General features: G+C 22.3%; 1 protein-coding gene across 6 annotated transcripts; it reads left to right on the top strand.

The window, feature by feature from the left end:
• The first annotated feature begins 3,880 nt into the window (after window positions 1–3,880).
• On the top strand, window positions 3,881–16,824 carry LOC126901725 (serpin B3-like). 6 transcript variants are annotated; one of them, XM_050678438.1, is made up of 8 exons: window positions 3,881–4,017; window positions 14,522–14,620; window positions 14,684–14,860; window positions 14,932–15,142; window positions 15,208–15,416; window positions 15,474–15,659; window positions 15,733–15,868; window positions 16,601–16,824. In XM_050678438.1, the coding sequence occupies exons 2-8, from the start codon at window positions 14,549–14,551 to the stop codon at window positions 16,735–16,737; spliced, it is 1,128 nt and encodes a 375-aa protein (XP_050534395.1). In that variant the 5' UTR covers window positions 3,881–4,017; window positions 14,522–14,548; the 3' UTR covers window positions 16,738–16,824. The 6 variants fall into 6 exon arrangements, with proteins under 6 accessions (XP_050534395.1, XP_050534393.1, XP_050534391.1 ...); XM_050678436.1 differs by lacking the exons at window positions 14,522–14,620; window positions 14,684–14,860; window positions 14,932–15,142; ... (2 more) ...; window positions 15,733–15,868; window positions 16,601–16,824 and adding exons at window positions 7,496–7,574; window positions 7,638–7,814; window positions 7,886–8,096; ... (2 more) ...; window positions 8,687–8,822; window positions 10,721–10,878 and having other exon boundaries at window positions 3,889–4,017; XM_050678434.1 differs by lacking the exons at window positions 14,522–14,620; window positions 14,684–14,860; window positions 14,932–15,142; ... (2 more) ...; window positions 15,733–15,868; window positions 16,601–16,824 and adding exons at window positions 7,496–7,574; window positions 7,638–7,814; window positions 7,886–8,096; ... (2 more) ...; window positions 8,687–8,822; window positions 9,337–9,615 and having other exon boundaries at window positions 3,889–4,017.
• The last annotated feature ends 595 nt before the right edge of the window (window positions 16,825–17,419 follow it).

Genomic DNA, 17,419 nt, shown 5'->3' with positions numbered 1-17,419 from the left:
AGTTTCCCCCATTTACGAAAACGAGGGAAATTTTTTCAATTTTTGAGGTTAATGTCTTCGACTAGATAAGATTTGTGATCTTTTGACGTATCGTTGAAAGAAATCGGTTCGGTGAGAGCTGAGAAAAAGTGGTAACAGACACACACAAAAAAAAAAAACACATCTTAGTAAAACCAATCGCATCGAAGCTAATATACGATATTTGTAAAAAAATTCCTTTTTTATATTTTTACTTTATAATGCTATAACTTTTTAAAAGATGTATGGATCAATATAATTCCTTTTTATATAGATGCATAATATCATTACCTTTCATTTGGTATATTTTTTTCATAAATTTAACCCTTAACCTGCACACAAGGGGGGATTTAAAATGACAACTTTTTCACAAAAAATTAACTTTTTAAACTTAACTTTTGAAAGTGTTCCGGAAAGTCTGACACTTTTATATATATCTTAAATTAAAGTTAATGTAATATAATTTATTATGGAAAAAAAAAATTTCGTGCTTTTTTTATTCTTCCCGGTGAAAATGGCTATGAAATGCTACTTTGTGTGAAAATTCTCGATTTTATTTTTTACATTTTTAACTTTATAATGCTATAACTTATTGAAAAATGAATAGATTTACACAATTTTTTTATGAGAAATAATATTTATATCCCTTTCTCATTTCGACATACATTATCTTAATCAAGATATTAATAAGGAATTAGCTGATCATATAGCTTTTGAAAAATTCCACTAATTTTTTAAAATTAAACACTATCTAAAGATTTGCATGAATCGTTTTTTTTAATAGTGATTTTAATCACTGTCAGATGTCATTATACTTATTCCAACTATCCAACGTCACCACTGTGCCGCGATACCCCTATGCTGGGTTTTTATTTACATTATACTCTTACCCATGATGTAGTTAAAATAAATTGTTTTTAGGGGCCTATATGTTATCTCTTTAATCCATATATGGCTTTCACTGGCCCTTTCGAACCATTCAACATTTTTGAAAGTCTATATCTCAGATCAAGATATTTTTTAATAAACAATGATTCGTTATACAAAATTACACAAACAAACACTCTAGTGCTAATTAAAAATAATAATTTTAATTAATAATATAATTAATATTTAAATAATTTAGGGTTTATTATGTTTTTTAGATTTTGAGATACTGTGTGGCAGTGCGATGTTAACTTTACTACCAAAAGCTGAATTCCATGTTGACCATCCTTTTATTTTTGCTATTTTAACTAATAAAAATGATTTATTATTTTTGGGAAATCTTAAGAAACCATAAAACTAATTTAATTTATTAATTTAATGCTTGTCTGTAATTATAATACTAACACTACGTATAATTAAAAATTAATATAAAAATTCTTTACTGACAATTAAAAATAAATTTAAAATTCAAAAAAATTGTATAATGTTTTCAAAAGCAACTAATAAAGTGTAATAATTAGGGATTTTATTTGTGTTTTAATAAACCAGTAAAACATAATAGTAAAATTGACAATAATTGCTTGCAGTTGTATTTCAACATAGAAAATGACTAAATGATAATAAGTTAGTATTACAAATAAATATTTTTGTTGTTGTATAATCATGGTAACTTAGAGTTAAAGATTTACTGCTAGAACACTGTAAATATTTATGTGATTAAAAAATGTTCACAATCCATTTAATTTGTAAACCATAATATTTTTTATATTAATTAAAATTAAAGTTTTAAAAATGAATTTTTATCAGGGAAATATTATATGCTGTATTACACTTTTCGTTTTTTTTTTTAATTTTTATTGTTTTCTGATAAATTTCAAAATTTAGTCTCCCCTACTTTGTTAACTAATAAATAAAAATATAATTATCCCTCTACTTTATGCTCCAAGTCTTGATAATTCAATCAACCCTATTAACTTGTATTTGGATACGTACAAGGACATTTTCTATTGGATTCTATCAGAAGATAGGAAAGTTTTTAATGTAAAGTATAATCCTCCATTTCTAATATACTTATAATACAGTAATAATTCATTACATCTAACCTTAGAAAATTCTGCAGAGCAAAATTTATTGACTAGAAAAAATTAATATTTTTATTGATTGACTTTATGGTAATCTGGAAAATTTCGAAACCATGTGAAATTTTATACATTTTTTAATAAAAAATATATCTGCTTTAATCAAGCGTATTTTTTTGTATTATGAATCAGATTTTTTTACTCTTTATTATGATAAAAAGACCCGAATGTCATAATTATACATTAAAAATTGATCACTTGTGGCTAATATTATTAAAAGTTAAAAAAATATTGATCATAAATTCAAAACTATACATTTATGGTAATTTATAAAACAACACAATTCGTAAATTTTTTAAATATAATTTTTTTTACTTGATTGTACGTAAATATATATTAATTATAATTAATACAATTTTCGAAAATTGTACAATTTAAAAACTACACGAGTAACGTCTTTGTGCAGTTATTATTTTTAAATAATCAAAATTTTAATTTTATGACGTTTAATAAACCATCAGTTCTCCTCTACTTTTCGCAATTTTACTGTTATTATTTGAGTAATATATAATAGTAATAACTGTAATTACGATAAATACTATATTTTTATCATTTTAAAAATTAGTTATATAGAAAAGTTAATATCGTAGGAATACATATTTAATGCTGTGAATTGATAAAATTTGTTTAAATAACAGTTTGAAATTATAATACATTAGAAATCATGGATAAAATGANAAATTTGTTTAAATAACAGTTTGAAATTATAATACATTAGAAGTATATTTTAGTTTTTAATTCACTACCCTAAAAATATGCCATTTTGAAATGTTGATTTATAATAAAATGCAATCTATCACATTTTAATAGATATCAAAAAGCCAAATTTATAAAAAATTAAAATTTTAAAATTAAATAATTTCTATATTATTATAATAATAATTATAATTTGTAATATATTCATATATTATAATATTTATGAACCCGCAGAGACCAATATTTTTAAATTATATGATATATGGAATAAAATTATTATATATATTAGAAGTACATTTTATTTTTTAGTTCTTCTAAAAAAATTATTTTTTTATAGTATAATGCCGATCATCCATTTATAATTAAAAAAATAAATACAATTTCATCTTAATAAAAAATGTATAATAATTTGGGTATAAAGAGTGATCCAAATGTAAAAACCAAAAAAATGACAATATACAGTGATAAAAAAAAAATTTTGCAATTAATTGAATATCGAAATGTCATTACTAATTATATAGTTATAGAGTGCTAAAATGTATAAAGTAATCTAAATATAAAATTACAGTACACATATATGATCTTCTATATATTAATTACTAGATTAAGTAAACATTAAAGTTAACTAAAAAGTGTATTTTGCTATATAAGTGGGATAAAAGAATGTTTGCATCAGTCATTAAAATAAAATGCCTTGATGCGGAAACCTCGTATATAGTTATAAAAAGTAAAACTTTATTTTGAATATTGTTATAAAAAATTAATTTTGAATGAAAATAATGTGATAGTGTTCTTAAATCTACTCTATTAAATTACATTGTTATTAAGTAAATTCATTAAGTTGCAGAAAAAATTATAAATTCCATATATTAATGTAAACTTCAAATTATGAAGTCTAAATTAATCATTTTTACATAGTTTCTATAAAACTTTACTTTTATAAATTTAAAGGTATTTTTAAAATACTTCATTTTTGATAATCATTTAAATAGTTAAAACTTTTTCTTGTTTTTCAAGCAGCATTAACGATTCTATTAAATTTTAATGACGTCAAAAATTGGTATGTTATCTAAAAATTTCCCTGTTTATAAGCTAGAAATACAACCGAGTGTGATTTTCTAAGTAATCAATTAGTTTGTTATTTGCGTTCCGGTTCGACCTGTACTTTCGGCATACTGTAGAGTTAAATACAAGTATAGTTTTATGAAACGTGTTTTAATTAACTAGCAAATTATAAGTAAATATTTAGTCATATACTTTTTTTTATTAAATTAGGCTATATTAATTTTTTTTTTATGTAATAGTTTTGACGTCCACTTATATTTATTTTAAAAAAATTTCTTTTAACCTTCTAAATTTATATCTACATAATTTTTTCTAGGTATCATAGTTATATTAAACTATTACAAACAAAATTGATCTTCTGTCGTAATCTCAATCATAATAAATTACTAATATAAATAAATATTATTATTGAAGTGTAACCGTAGTAATTAAAAGAGCTGAATTTTTACTACTAAAATACACAAATGATTAAAATATGTGTATAATCGATTTCATTTGTAAACCGTAATGTTTTTTTATATTAATTAAAATTTTAAAAGTTACTTTTATCAGGGAAATATCATGTTATATAAATTTTTAGGTTTTATTTTTGATCAGATCTAATACGACAGAAAAATAATTAAAAACGGAATATATTTGCGTGTTATAATAAAAACTTTAGTATATTAGAAGTATATTTATTTAACTAAATTTTTTCTATGAATTAAGTTACCAAGAATAAATATCTAAAAGTATTTACTTTTTTGTTACTTTATATTATTACTCACATTAAAAATTTCAATTTGATATAGATTTGAAAGACACAGCATTTCATTAAATGTAACCAAATTATTAAAAAAAATTTTTTTATTCGCAAAATGAAAGTTTACATAAAAACATTTATAAGTATAAGGAAAATTAAGTAAAATCCAAAGTTGAAAAGTAAAATACGTAAGTGCACAATAATAATTTCAGAAAAAAAAAAAATTAAATCATAATAAGTGAAATGTACATACAGAAAGATAAAAATATAAATTAAGCAGGGAAAAAATGTTTAAATTACACTTTTCATAAGTAGATATAAAATCAATGAATACTTTTTAAGGAAAAAGATCCTTTTTTTATTTGTTCCATAAGCAATTCTCTATTACTGGATTGTCTGTCTTCGGATCAGGAATGCGTATTTTTAATAGCATTGGTATCAACAGATTTGCTTATAAAACCGTTATTTTGATCATTGTTAAACTTAGATTCAGTATAAGCTTTGTTTTTTTCATTTTCTTTAATTATAAAATCAATTTGTCCAAAAAATTTAAGGAGTATTGAGAAGCATTCCTCTACGTTAAAAGATTTAAAATCTTCACCAAAATGAGAAGCTAAACTTTTTATACGATCTACCGTTGTTTTAAAATTATCATTAAGCTCATCAATATCCTTATCTGCTTGACAGATAAACTCTATTAGATTTTTATTAATAACTTTAGAATAGCTCACCTGTGTCAGTTCAGATTTCAATTTTATTATCTGACGAGAGCGATTACGAATCTCAACTTCCAAAGACTCAAACGAAGTTTTTGACAATTTGTTCAATAATGAAGTTAAATTCAAAAAACTAAAAGTATTATTTGTACACTTTTTAGCCATTTCTACAGCCAAGTGGACGAAGGTAACGTTTAGCTTGTTAGATCGTGTATCCATCAGTTTAGGCAGAGTACCCAACGTGAAACCGTCTGCTTCACAAACATAACTTCCCCCATATAATCATGTTTTAATTAATAACTTGTTTATTTAATTTTTCAGCTTAAAATACATTATTACATATTTTTTTTATCTTGTAGTTTAAATTAGTATTAATTATTCTATATTTATAAATAACAAAAGGTATTAACAAGAAAATATTATACAACTTTGTGTACACTAATAGACTCGTATGTTTTTTTTTTAATATGTGCCATTTAAGTTTAAAATTAATACAATACACTAATGCATATTGATTTAATACCTAAAATGTTCTCACTATAGAGACATAAATATATCGTTCATACTTACTGCGTTCAATTTATTGACTAAATGTATTACAACTGACAAAAGTTGTGTTAACGATTTGTCATTAATTAAAGTGGAACAAGTCTGTTGATAACTTTTTAATGTCTCGAGAGATTCCGAATATATGAGAGGCCACTCTTTCTTTAATATAGTAAGGTTGATTTTCAACTGATAACACGGAATTTCGTTATGCTTCACACAAAACTGTTTCGCCTTGCCAAGTGTCATAATGTCTCCGCTGAATTTTTCAATAGCCTTTAAGTCAGCGCTTATGGGTAATATTCTTTTTACCGCTTCTAATTTTTCAATAGGAATCAGAGTTCCATCCTCTAAACACTTGAAAAACTCTTCAGGCTTTGATTTTAATTGTTTTGGCATAACAAAAATAGACCACGAACGAGAGCAATAATAAATAGAAATGCTTCTTTGGGATCATCATTTTCACACAGAAAATGTATTGTAACTTTTTAAGCGAGATAATCTTCGTAGATGATGAGTTGAAGTATATTTAGAAGATTTTTAATAGCCAAAAACACAGAAAAGTTGTCTTAAACGTTAAAACTTACAAAATCTTCAACTCAACTGACGTTAAAATCTTTTGTTTATTATTTTGTTGCATGAATTATCGTTTCCATAGTAAATATTTAGACCAGTAAAAAAAATTAGTTATTTATTATGAAACGTATAAATTTTTTTTATATACAAAATTTAGCATAATTTTGTACTAAAAATAAATAAACTAAATAGCATTTGTTTTTTTATTGTAAGTCTGATTCAATTAATATTATAAGATTACAAAAAAATGTTCACTGTAATGTATGTTGCTTGACATTTTTAAAATTGAAATCATGTATAGGATATATATAAGTATTTTTAAAACAGTTTTATTTTTTATATAGAATAAATTAACGATAACAAACGAACATTTTAATATTTTATAACACAAATATATTTTTATGGTTATAACATTTTTATTATCTGCAATATTAAATAAATATCTTTAATTATTAATTGAGTGTTGTATTATAGTAGTCTAATTGAAAAGAAAACAAACCAGCATTAATTGTTTAATTAAAATAATGTAGTCAAAAATATAGTTGGGGTTAGTAGAGATTTATAATATCAATGAGAACTTTTTCTAAATAATTAAAGACACCATTTTTATTATTTAATTTAATTGGTAATTTTAAAAACAACACATCACAAATCTATTCAATACATTTTTCATAAACGATCAATTAGTCACTAATATAATAAGTCACTAAAAAGTCACTATAATACTTGTCTAGTCATATTTTTAAATACTTCTTCTTCTTCTTCCTCATCTTAATGCTAACTACTTGGGATTTTAATTTTATAATCTATATAGTTTATTAAATAAACAATTCCATTTGAGATCCCCTCTAGTTTTCGTAAATTTAAATGATGTTATTATTTAAGTAAAATATATTAGTAATGACTGCAATTACGATAAGAGTTATATTTTTTTATAAGTTAAAGGTATTTAAACCTTGTTGTTTGTTACAGTTTGATTAGTATACATTGAACTATAAAAACCGTAAATAACTCTTAATAGTATTCTCTTATAAATTTTCTGATAATTAGGGCTCATTATTATTGAATAGATTAAATATGGCTGTTGCTATGAACAATATAGAAACATTAAGATTGGCCAACCACGAATTTTCTAAATCGTTGTATTCTGTACGTATAATTAAAATTTAACATTTTTATAAAAATTATAAGCACTTGCATTTGTTTATTTAGTCTTTAAATACAAACAATGAAAATTTATTCTATTCACCTCTAAGCATACATGTTGTTTTGCTTATGGCTGGTATTGGAGCGACTTCAAAAACCTCAGATGAAATATTTGATACGATTCATTTGCCAAGAAACAAAAGTTTGATCGAGGCGTACGATTATTTGTTAAATGACATTGGAGTGAGTGTATAGATTTATAACATAAGAGACAATTAATTATTAATCTTTTTACTTCATTTAAAAATGTACAGCGATTCAGAAACTCTGCTAATTTGGTTACCGGAATGTTCGTTGAGAAAACATTTAAAATAAAGTCTAGTTATGCTGAAAAAATAAAAAAACATTTGAAATCGACTGTGGAAAACTTAGATTTTAATAAAAAACCAAATGATCAACGAAGTTATATTAATGGATGGATTGAAAATAAAACTAATGGAAAAATTAAAAATTTATTCCCTGCCGGTAAGAAATTTGAATAAAGTATAATTTATGTAACTCATTCTCAAAATATTTGGTCTGAACACTAGATTCAATTAGTGAATCAACTGTGATGGTATTAACAAGCGCACTACATTTTAAGGATCTTTGGGAAAAAGAGTTTTATACAACGAAAGATGAACCATTTTATTCGATGGGACAACACGCGGTCAACGTAAAAATGATGTACCAACATTCGCGTTACTATTATTATCACGACAAACACTTAAAATTCGCTGCTTTGGATATGCCTTACGTTGTAATAAAATTTTTTTTAGTTTTTTAATACAATCTAATATATTCAGTTGTTTTTTAGAATTTCCACTTCAAAATGTTGATTTTATTGCCTGATGCAAAAGATGGTTTGAGTAATTTAGAAAATAATTTGTCTAAGATAAATTTCATTGAACTTTACAAAAATATGACAAAACATAATGTTGATTTTAAATTCCCAAAATTCAAGATCGAGCAAGAAATTGATCTCAAACATGTATTAAATAAAGTATGATAAAAATTTTTCCGTCGTACATTTATATAATATTTTTTGTAAATAATTACAAATATTATTTTTATAGCTCGGATGTTCCACAATGTTTACACCAAGTGCCGACTTTTCAGGAATTACTGATGTACCAATATTTGCTAATAAAGCTTTCCATAAAGCTTTCATCGATGTAGACGAAAAAGGAACAGAAGCTGCAGCTGCATCAGGTATTGTAAAAATGTTACATTAAAAAAGATAACAAATTTACAATGATATCCGGTATGATTAATATTTAACCTATATTTTTAAATATAATATAAGTTGATCAGTTTGCTGTTAAATACATATTGTATTTTTTGTGATATTGCCTGTAGTTTATAATAAATAAATAAATAAATATTATGTGTATTTTATAATTATATGATGCAATTATATATATTGTATTAATAAATAAGTAAAATAATAATAATATAATTGTTCACTTTTGATTAATATTACTTAAAAGTAATAATATAATTAATTAAATAATGTTCAAATAATATATAATTTTCTATCATTGTTATTTACGGGCATTATTTTATTTAAATATATTTATTAATTTTTAATTTTTAATTATATATTTAATTTTAATAAAAAATTAACTATATTTAGTTAATAAGATAAACAAACAAAATAAATAATTGTAATCGCATATTTTTGTAAATATCCATAAATAATTTTGGTGTGTATAATATGTTTCAGGTATTGAGTTTATGGTAGGCAGTGCTATGCCAACTTCTTTACCAAATGCTGAATTTCATGTTGATCATCCTTTTATTTTTGCTATTTTAACTAATGAAAATGATTTATTATTTTTGGGAAATCTCAAGAAACCATCGAATTAGCTTAATTTTTATATTAATTTTATATTTGACTTTAATTATAATATTAAAACTACGATATAATTTACAACGTATATGTTAATTCTATTTTGACAATTGAAAATAAATTTTAAATAAAAAAATTATGTGGAAAAATTAATTACGAGTTTTTTAAATGTTGCCAAGATATAACTAGTAAATAAATAATGACTTATAAAATATTTACTATAGAGGGAGAAACCGATAATCATATAATTTATGATTAACATTTTATACTTGTTTTTTAATCAACAAACACAATATAGGACTATATATATAATATATTTAAAATTTTTTTTGTTATTTTTCATTATTACAAAAAATATTTAAAGAATTAATTTTCTTTTAAGATTTGAAGATAAAAATGTTATAGATTACTATTAAAGAAATATTTTAATACCAAATAATCATATTTTAAGGCATTATTTATGTATATACTGATGACCATGGAAAAATAATGCACCAGTAAATAAATCTTAAAAAAATTCAAAATTTCTAAACTACTAACTTCTGTATAAGCATAACTACTGATGTAAAATAAGAGTATTTGCTTTCAACATTTTTTTAAAACTTAGCCATAAAAATTGTTAATATAATTATTTTCATAAAATTAATTTAAAATATAATTTTTGTAAATTTGATAAATAACATGAAACATTTTTAAATATAAATGTATAAAATGTTATGTAGATCATAAATGAAATGAGTTAGATCTGTTCCACTCTGTGTAGTTACTAAAGGTTATAAACTGTAGTTCATATTTTTGTTTACACCGTGTGTGTATTTTGTTGTCGCATATTATGTGTTCTTTATTTACATTATACTCTTACCCATGTTAAAATAAAATGTTTTTAATGGTCTTTATATGATTTCTCCTTATCCTTAAACATATTTAAAAAATAATAAACGTTAATTTCAAATTTTGATGCAATAAGTAATTATTTAACTTGTTATCTAATCCCTGTAGACCCATATGTGTATTAATATGACTTTCTATGGCCTCTCCGAACCATTCTACATTTTTGAAAGTCTATATCTCATTTCAAGGTATTTTTAAATAAACTATAATTTGTTACACAAAATTACACATTTAAACACTCTAAGGCTAATTATTGCATAAAAATATTAATAATATAATCAATATAATTATGCAAACAAAATTAATAATTGTACTCATGAATTTAATGAATCTTCATAAATAATTTAGTGAGTATTATGTGTTTTAGGTATTGAATTTCTGGAAGGCAGTGCAATGCCAACATCACTACCAAAAGCTCAATTCCATGTTGACCATCCTTTTATTTTTGCTATTTTAACTAATGAAAATGATTTGTTATTTTTGGGAAATCTTAAGAAACCATCATCTTAATTTAATTTAATATATTAATTTAATACTTGATTTTAATTATTATATTAACACTACTTATAACATATAATACAAAATAATCCTCAATTTCAAATGTATCTATAATACAGTAATAATTCATTAAATTTAATTTAAGAAAATTCTCCTGATCAAAATTTATCGACTAGAAAAAATTAATATTGTTGTTATTGATTGACTTTATAGTGATCTGGAAAATTTCAGAAACATATGAAATTTTATACAGTTTTTAATAAAAAATATATCTGCTTTAATCAAGTGTATTTTTGTTGTGTTATGGTTCAGAACTTTTTAATCTTTTTTATGATAAAAAGACCTGAATGTCGTAATTATATATTAAAAATTGATCACTTGTGGCTAATATTGTTAAAAGTTAAAAATATATGTATTATTAATTTAAAACTAAAAAATATTAAAAATATTCATCTCAAAAATCCACAAATAAGGTAGTATTTATTTGTTAGGATGATTTTTATTATGGTAAAATTGTACTCGAAATACATATTTGCAATTATTAAATATTTTTCGTGGTTTTTTTAGTTAATATATTTAATATTTTGTAGTATTAAATTAATATTATAGATACATTTTTAATTTTAAATAATATTAACCACAAGTGATCAATTCCTATACAGGGGGATTTTTTTATCACAACCCACTCAATTACTTGCAGAATAATAATAATTTAAACATTTTTTTTTTTATTATCTTTAGTTGCATATTATTCTTGAATTTTTAACTATGTAATACTTTTTAAGTTCACCCCTTATGCCTGGTAAGGGTGTCAACTTAGTTTTTTTAAATGGTAACACATATTTTTAATTTAATAAAATGTTTGAGTTTTTAATTTAATAGTAAATGGCATTTGAATTTTTAATATAACTTNATATTTTTAATTTAATAAAATGTTTGAGTTTTTAATTTAATAGTAAATGGCATTTGAATTTTTAATAAAACTTAATTCGTTTATTAGTTATAATCATTTAAAGTTCCAAATTTTTGAGTTAATATACAGGTATAATACACAAGGGATAACAAATATAGGTTGCTAATTGGTTTTTTATGACATTGCTGTCACAGTCACGAATTGTTTATTATCAATTGTGACAACCAATAGATATACTTTTTGTATTGTCAGTTAGTGTACTTATAAACTCACAACAATGTACGTTACTATCATTGATAATAACAATGCTGTGTATCTGCTAATATCGATGTCATAAAAAATCAATTAGCTACATTTATTTGTAATCCCTTGTGTATTATACCTATATATTAACTCAAAAATTTGCAACTTTAAATGTTTATATCTAATAAAAAAATTAAGTTTTATTAAAAATTCAAATGCCATTTATTATTGAATTATAAACTCAAACATTTTATTAAATTAAAAATATGTGTTACCATTTAGAAAAACAAAGTTGAACTCCTTACAAGGCATAAGGGATGAACTTAAAAAGTATTACATAGTAAAAAATTCAAGAATAATATGTAACTAAAGATAATAAAAAAAAAAAATGTTTAAATTATTATTATTCTGCAAGTAATTGAATAGGTTATGATAAAAAAATCACCCTGTATTTTTAAGTATTTTACTAAACTCCATTTTTTAGTTTAATTATATTTTTTCATAAATATGAAGAGATTAAAATTAAATTTATTTTTATAAAACCTTGTAAATATAAGGTTTTTTTTATAAAACGTATTGTTCCTAAGGTTAGATTTCAGGGATAACTTTCGAAATTAAAATTAACATTATTTTTTATTATTAAATGGAGAATAATCAATATAAAGTTTTGATTACTCAATAACCAGTTTTGATTTATTACTTATTGAGATATTAGCATTCGTTATTTAGATAAGTTGTTCAGTGACGCTCTACTTTTTAACATTACTTACAGATGAGAGTTCTTATGTTGCGAACCTGCCTGTCAAAGTATTCTTCAGACTATTTTCATTTAATAGTAAAAAAATAATAATAGGTTTCCAATTAGCTTTTGAAAGTTACCTCTAAAAACTACCCGTAGGAATATAATTTTCTTACAGTAAACTTGTTATTTACAATGGTTTTAAAAAAAATAATTAAATTTTAATATATACAATTTTTTAAATTTTAATTAAGTTTTAACAAAAAAAAATGGGGTTTTTTAATTTAATATATCACGCTGTTAATAGTAATGTATAAATCATGAAATTTTTTGTATAAAAAATAAGTAGACCAAAATTTAATTTATGATTTTGTTTTTCTCATTTTAATACTATAAATATAATAGTCGAAGTATGTTATTTCTACAAATATAACCTTTCTACCTGATTATTTCAAAACCAACATTATGTTATTTGCTATTAATATTATCAGGCCTTTATAACGGTGTCAATAGGTAAAACATTGTTTTATAAATTGTATAATAAATATAAATAAATACACCTATAAGAAATAAGTTTAAAATTGTTGTTTTGAAAATTTTATTTAATTAATTTTATTTCAAAGTTTTAGATTTAAATATTTATTAAATTTTTATATAAATTTTATTCATATGAATACACAATTTTTTCTAATTAGTATTATTCATATATTATAGTGTATATATTTAATAAGCATTACATTTTTGTCTATATCGAAAATTAATTAACACAAATTATTATAAAAATTTACAATACATTAAATAAGCCGAGGTGCAGTTAAAATATGAGCCATTATAAAAAAATTTCAATTTATTTTTCTAGCGATTATTTTGATTTCAAAAAAATGTTTCAATTTTTTAACAAAATATATTATTAAAAACATTTTTCTTATCCAATGATTGATTTATAAAATTTAATTTTAGCATAAGATAAAGTGATACGCCTAAAAAATATAGTAAAATAACATCTCTTTCGCTTCATATTAAAAACCGAAATGAGACTAATTAAAAAAATAAAATTAAGTCTTAATCTTTAAACACTTAAAGTATGAGTCCCCCTAAAAACCTAAAAATCCTGAGGTCTCAGTGCATCCCATTAAATCCACGAATAATTTATAAAAGTGAATTTAGTAGGGAATTATATTAAGTGCTATAAGAGTTTATAGTTACAATGAAAACTGACATAAATAAATAATAAACAAAATTTCATTATATAACTAAATTGGACATTTATAGAAGAATGAAATTCATTAATTTTTTTTATCTAATTTTTTTTAATTTTTGTGTACGTAAATATATATTAATATAATTTTTGGAAATTTTAAATTTTATAAACTACACAAGTAACTTGTGTGTGCAGTTATAATTTTTAAATAATCGAAATCTTAATTTTATAATCTATATAGTTTATTAAATGATCAATTCCATTAGAGATTCCCTCTAATTTTCATAAAATTTACTGATGTTATAATTTTAGTATTATATAAAAGTAATAACGGTAATTATAATAAAAACTATATTTTTATATAGTTTATCGTTTTTAAAATTAGTTATATAGAAAAGTTAATATGGTAGGATTACATATTTAATGTTGTGAAGTGATAAAATTTGTTTAAAAAATAGTTTAATTAGAGGTATTTAAACCTTGTTGTTTGTTACAGTTTGATTAGTATACATTGAACTATAAAAACCGTAAATAACTCTTAATAGTATTCTCTTATAAATTTTCTGATAATTAGGGCTGATTATTATTGAATAGATTAAATATGGCTGTTGCTATGAACAATATAGAAACATTAAGATTGGCCAACCACGAATTTTCTAAATCGTTGTATTCTGTACGTATAATTAAAATTTAACATTTTTATAAAAATTATAAGCACTTGCATTTGTTTATTTAGTCTTTAAATACAAACAATGAAAATTTATTCTATTCACCTCTAAGCATACATGTTGTTTTGCTTATGGCTGGTATTGGAGCGACTTCAAAAACCTCAGATGAAATATTTGATACGATTCATTTGCCAAGAAACAAAAGTTTGATCGAGGCGTACGATTATTTGTTAAATGACATTGGAGTGAGTGTATAGATTTATAACATAAGAGACAATTAATTATTAATCTTTTTACTTCATTTAAAAATGTACAGCGATTCAGAAACTCTGCTAATTTGGTTACCGGAATGTTCGTTGAGAAAACATTTAAAATAAAGTCTAGTTATGCTGAAAAAATAAAAAAACATTTGAAATCGACTGTGGAAAACTTAGATTTTAATAAAAAACCAAATGATCAACGAAGTTATATTAATGGATGGATTGAAAATAAAACTAATGGAAAAATTAAAAATTTATTCCCTGCCGGTAAGAAATTTGAATAAAGTATAATTTATGTAACTCATTCTCAAAATATTTGGTCTGAACACTAGATTCAATTAGTGAATCAACTGTGATGGTATTAACAAGCGCACTACATTTTAAGGATCTTTGGGAAAAAGAGTTTTATACAACGAAAGATGAACCATTTTATTCGATGGGACAACACGCGGTCAACGTAAAAATGATGTACCAACATTCGCGTTACTATTATTATCACGACAAACACTTAAAATTCGCTGCTTTGGATATGCCTTACGTTGTAATAAAATTTTTTTTAGTTTTTTAATACAATCTAATATATTCAGTTGTTTTTTAGAATTTCCACTTCAAAATGTTGATTTTATTGCCTGATGCAAAAGATGGTTTGAGTAATTTAGAAAATAATTTGTCTAAGATAAATTTCATTGAACTTTACAAAAATATGACAAAACATAATGTTGATTTTAAATTCCCAAAATTCAAGATCGAGCAAGAAATTGATCTCAAACATGTATTAAATAAAGTATGATAAAAATTTTTCCGTCGTACATTTATATAATATTTTTTGTAAATAATTACAAATATTATTTTTATAGCTCGGATGTTCCACAATGTTTACACCAAGTGCCGACTTTTCAGGAATTACTGATGTACCAATATTTGCTAATAAAGCTTTCCATAAAGCTTTCATCGATGTAGACGAAAAAGGAACAGAAGCTGCAGCTGCATCAGGTATTGTAAAAATGTTACATTAAAAAAGATAACAAATTTACAATGATATCCGGTATGATTAATATTTAACCTATATTTTTAAATATAATATAAGTTGATCAGTTTGCTGTTAAATACATATTGTATTTTTTGTGATATTGCCTGTAGTTTATAATAAATAAATAAATAAATATTATGTGTATTTTATAATTATATGATGCAATTATATATATTGTATTAATAAATAAGTAAAATAATAATAATATAATTGTTCACTTTTGATTAATATTACTTAAAAGTAATAATATAATTAATTAAATAATGTTCAAATAATATATAATTTTCTATCATTGTTATTTACGGGCATTATTTTATTTAAATATATTTATTAATTTTTAATTTTTAATTATATATTTAATTTTAATAAAAAATTAACTATATTTAGTTAATAAGATAAACAAACAAAATAAATAATTGTAATCGCATATTTTTGTAAATATCCATAAATAATTTAGTTTGTAATTCATCATTTTTGAATGTCTACATCTCACTTTAAGATATTTCAAATAAACTATGATTCGTGATACAAAATTACACAATCAACCATTATAGAGCTAATTTAATATTGCATAAAAATATTGATTATTTTTTTTAATAATATATTCAATATAAAAAAGTAAACAAAATTAATAATTGTGCTCATCTATTTTAATAAATCTTCATAAATAATTTAGTGTAAATTATGTGTTTCAGGTGTTGTGTTTATGAAAGGTAGTGCAATGCCAACTACTTTACCAAATGCTGAATTTCATGTTGACCATCCTTTTATTTTTGCTATTTTAACTAATGAAAGTGATTTGTTATTCTTGGGCAATCTTAAAAAACCATGAAATGTTTTAATTTGGTACATTATTTTAATATTTGTCTGTAAATATACTTATATTATAAAAATAATAATTAAATTTTAAATGAATGTACTTTTCTGACAGTTAAAAATTAATTTAAAATATACAAAATTGTATTATTTTAAATGATTATTTCCTAGTTTATCTAAAGTAGTATATACATCTAGTTAATAAATAGTTACATACACAACTGCACAATGCTTCTTTGAAGATATCTGTATTTATAAATAGTACCCCAATTCTTTTCATACACAGTTGACCATTGTGTGTCATGTTGTTTTACTTTTCATTTATACTCGTTCCATTGATGCATTTGAGATAAAAAGGTAAAAACTTGTTAGATTATTTTTCCGATGTATACCTATAAATTCTACTCGTATTATATTATATGTGTTTTTTAGTAATTGAGGTCAAGGTTTTAATTTCCCTAGAATTTTTTTTTAGTAAACATTATAACACTTAATACTATTTTAATCAAAAAAGTTCTATTTGTTTTTCCATCATAAATTAGATTGATGTATAAAAAAAAAAAAAAACAAAAGATTAACATTCCCAAAAATATTTATTGTTAAAATTGGTCAATGTATTTTCAGAATGATTGGTTTTTATCAATCAATTAAATTAAAATAATAATAATTATGGAAATTATTGAATAAAGAAAAAGTCT

The sequence above is a fragment of the Daktulosphaira vitifoliae genome, unplaced genomic scaffold, assembly GCF_025091365.1.
Source record: "Daktulosphaira vitifoliae isolate Bord-2020 unplaced genomic scaffold, ASM2509136v1 Scaffold_3, whole genome shotgun sequence".
NCBI lineage: Eukaryota > Metazoa > Arthropoda > Insecta > Hemiptera > Phylloxeridae > Daktulosphaira > Daktulosphaira vitifoliae.
This window is presented reverse-complemented; position numbering and strand designations above follow the sequence as displayed.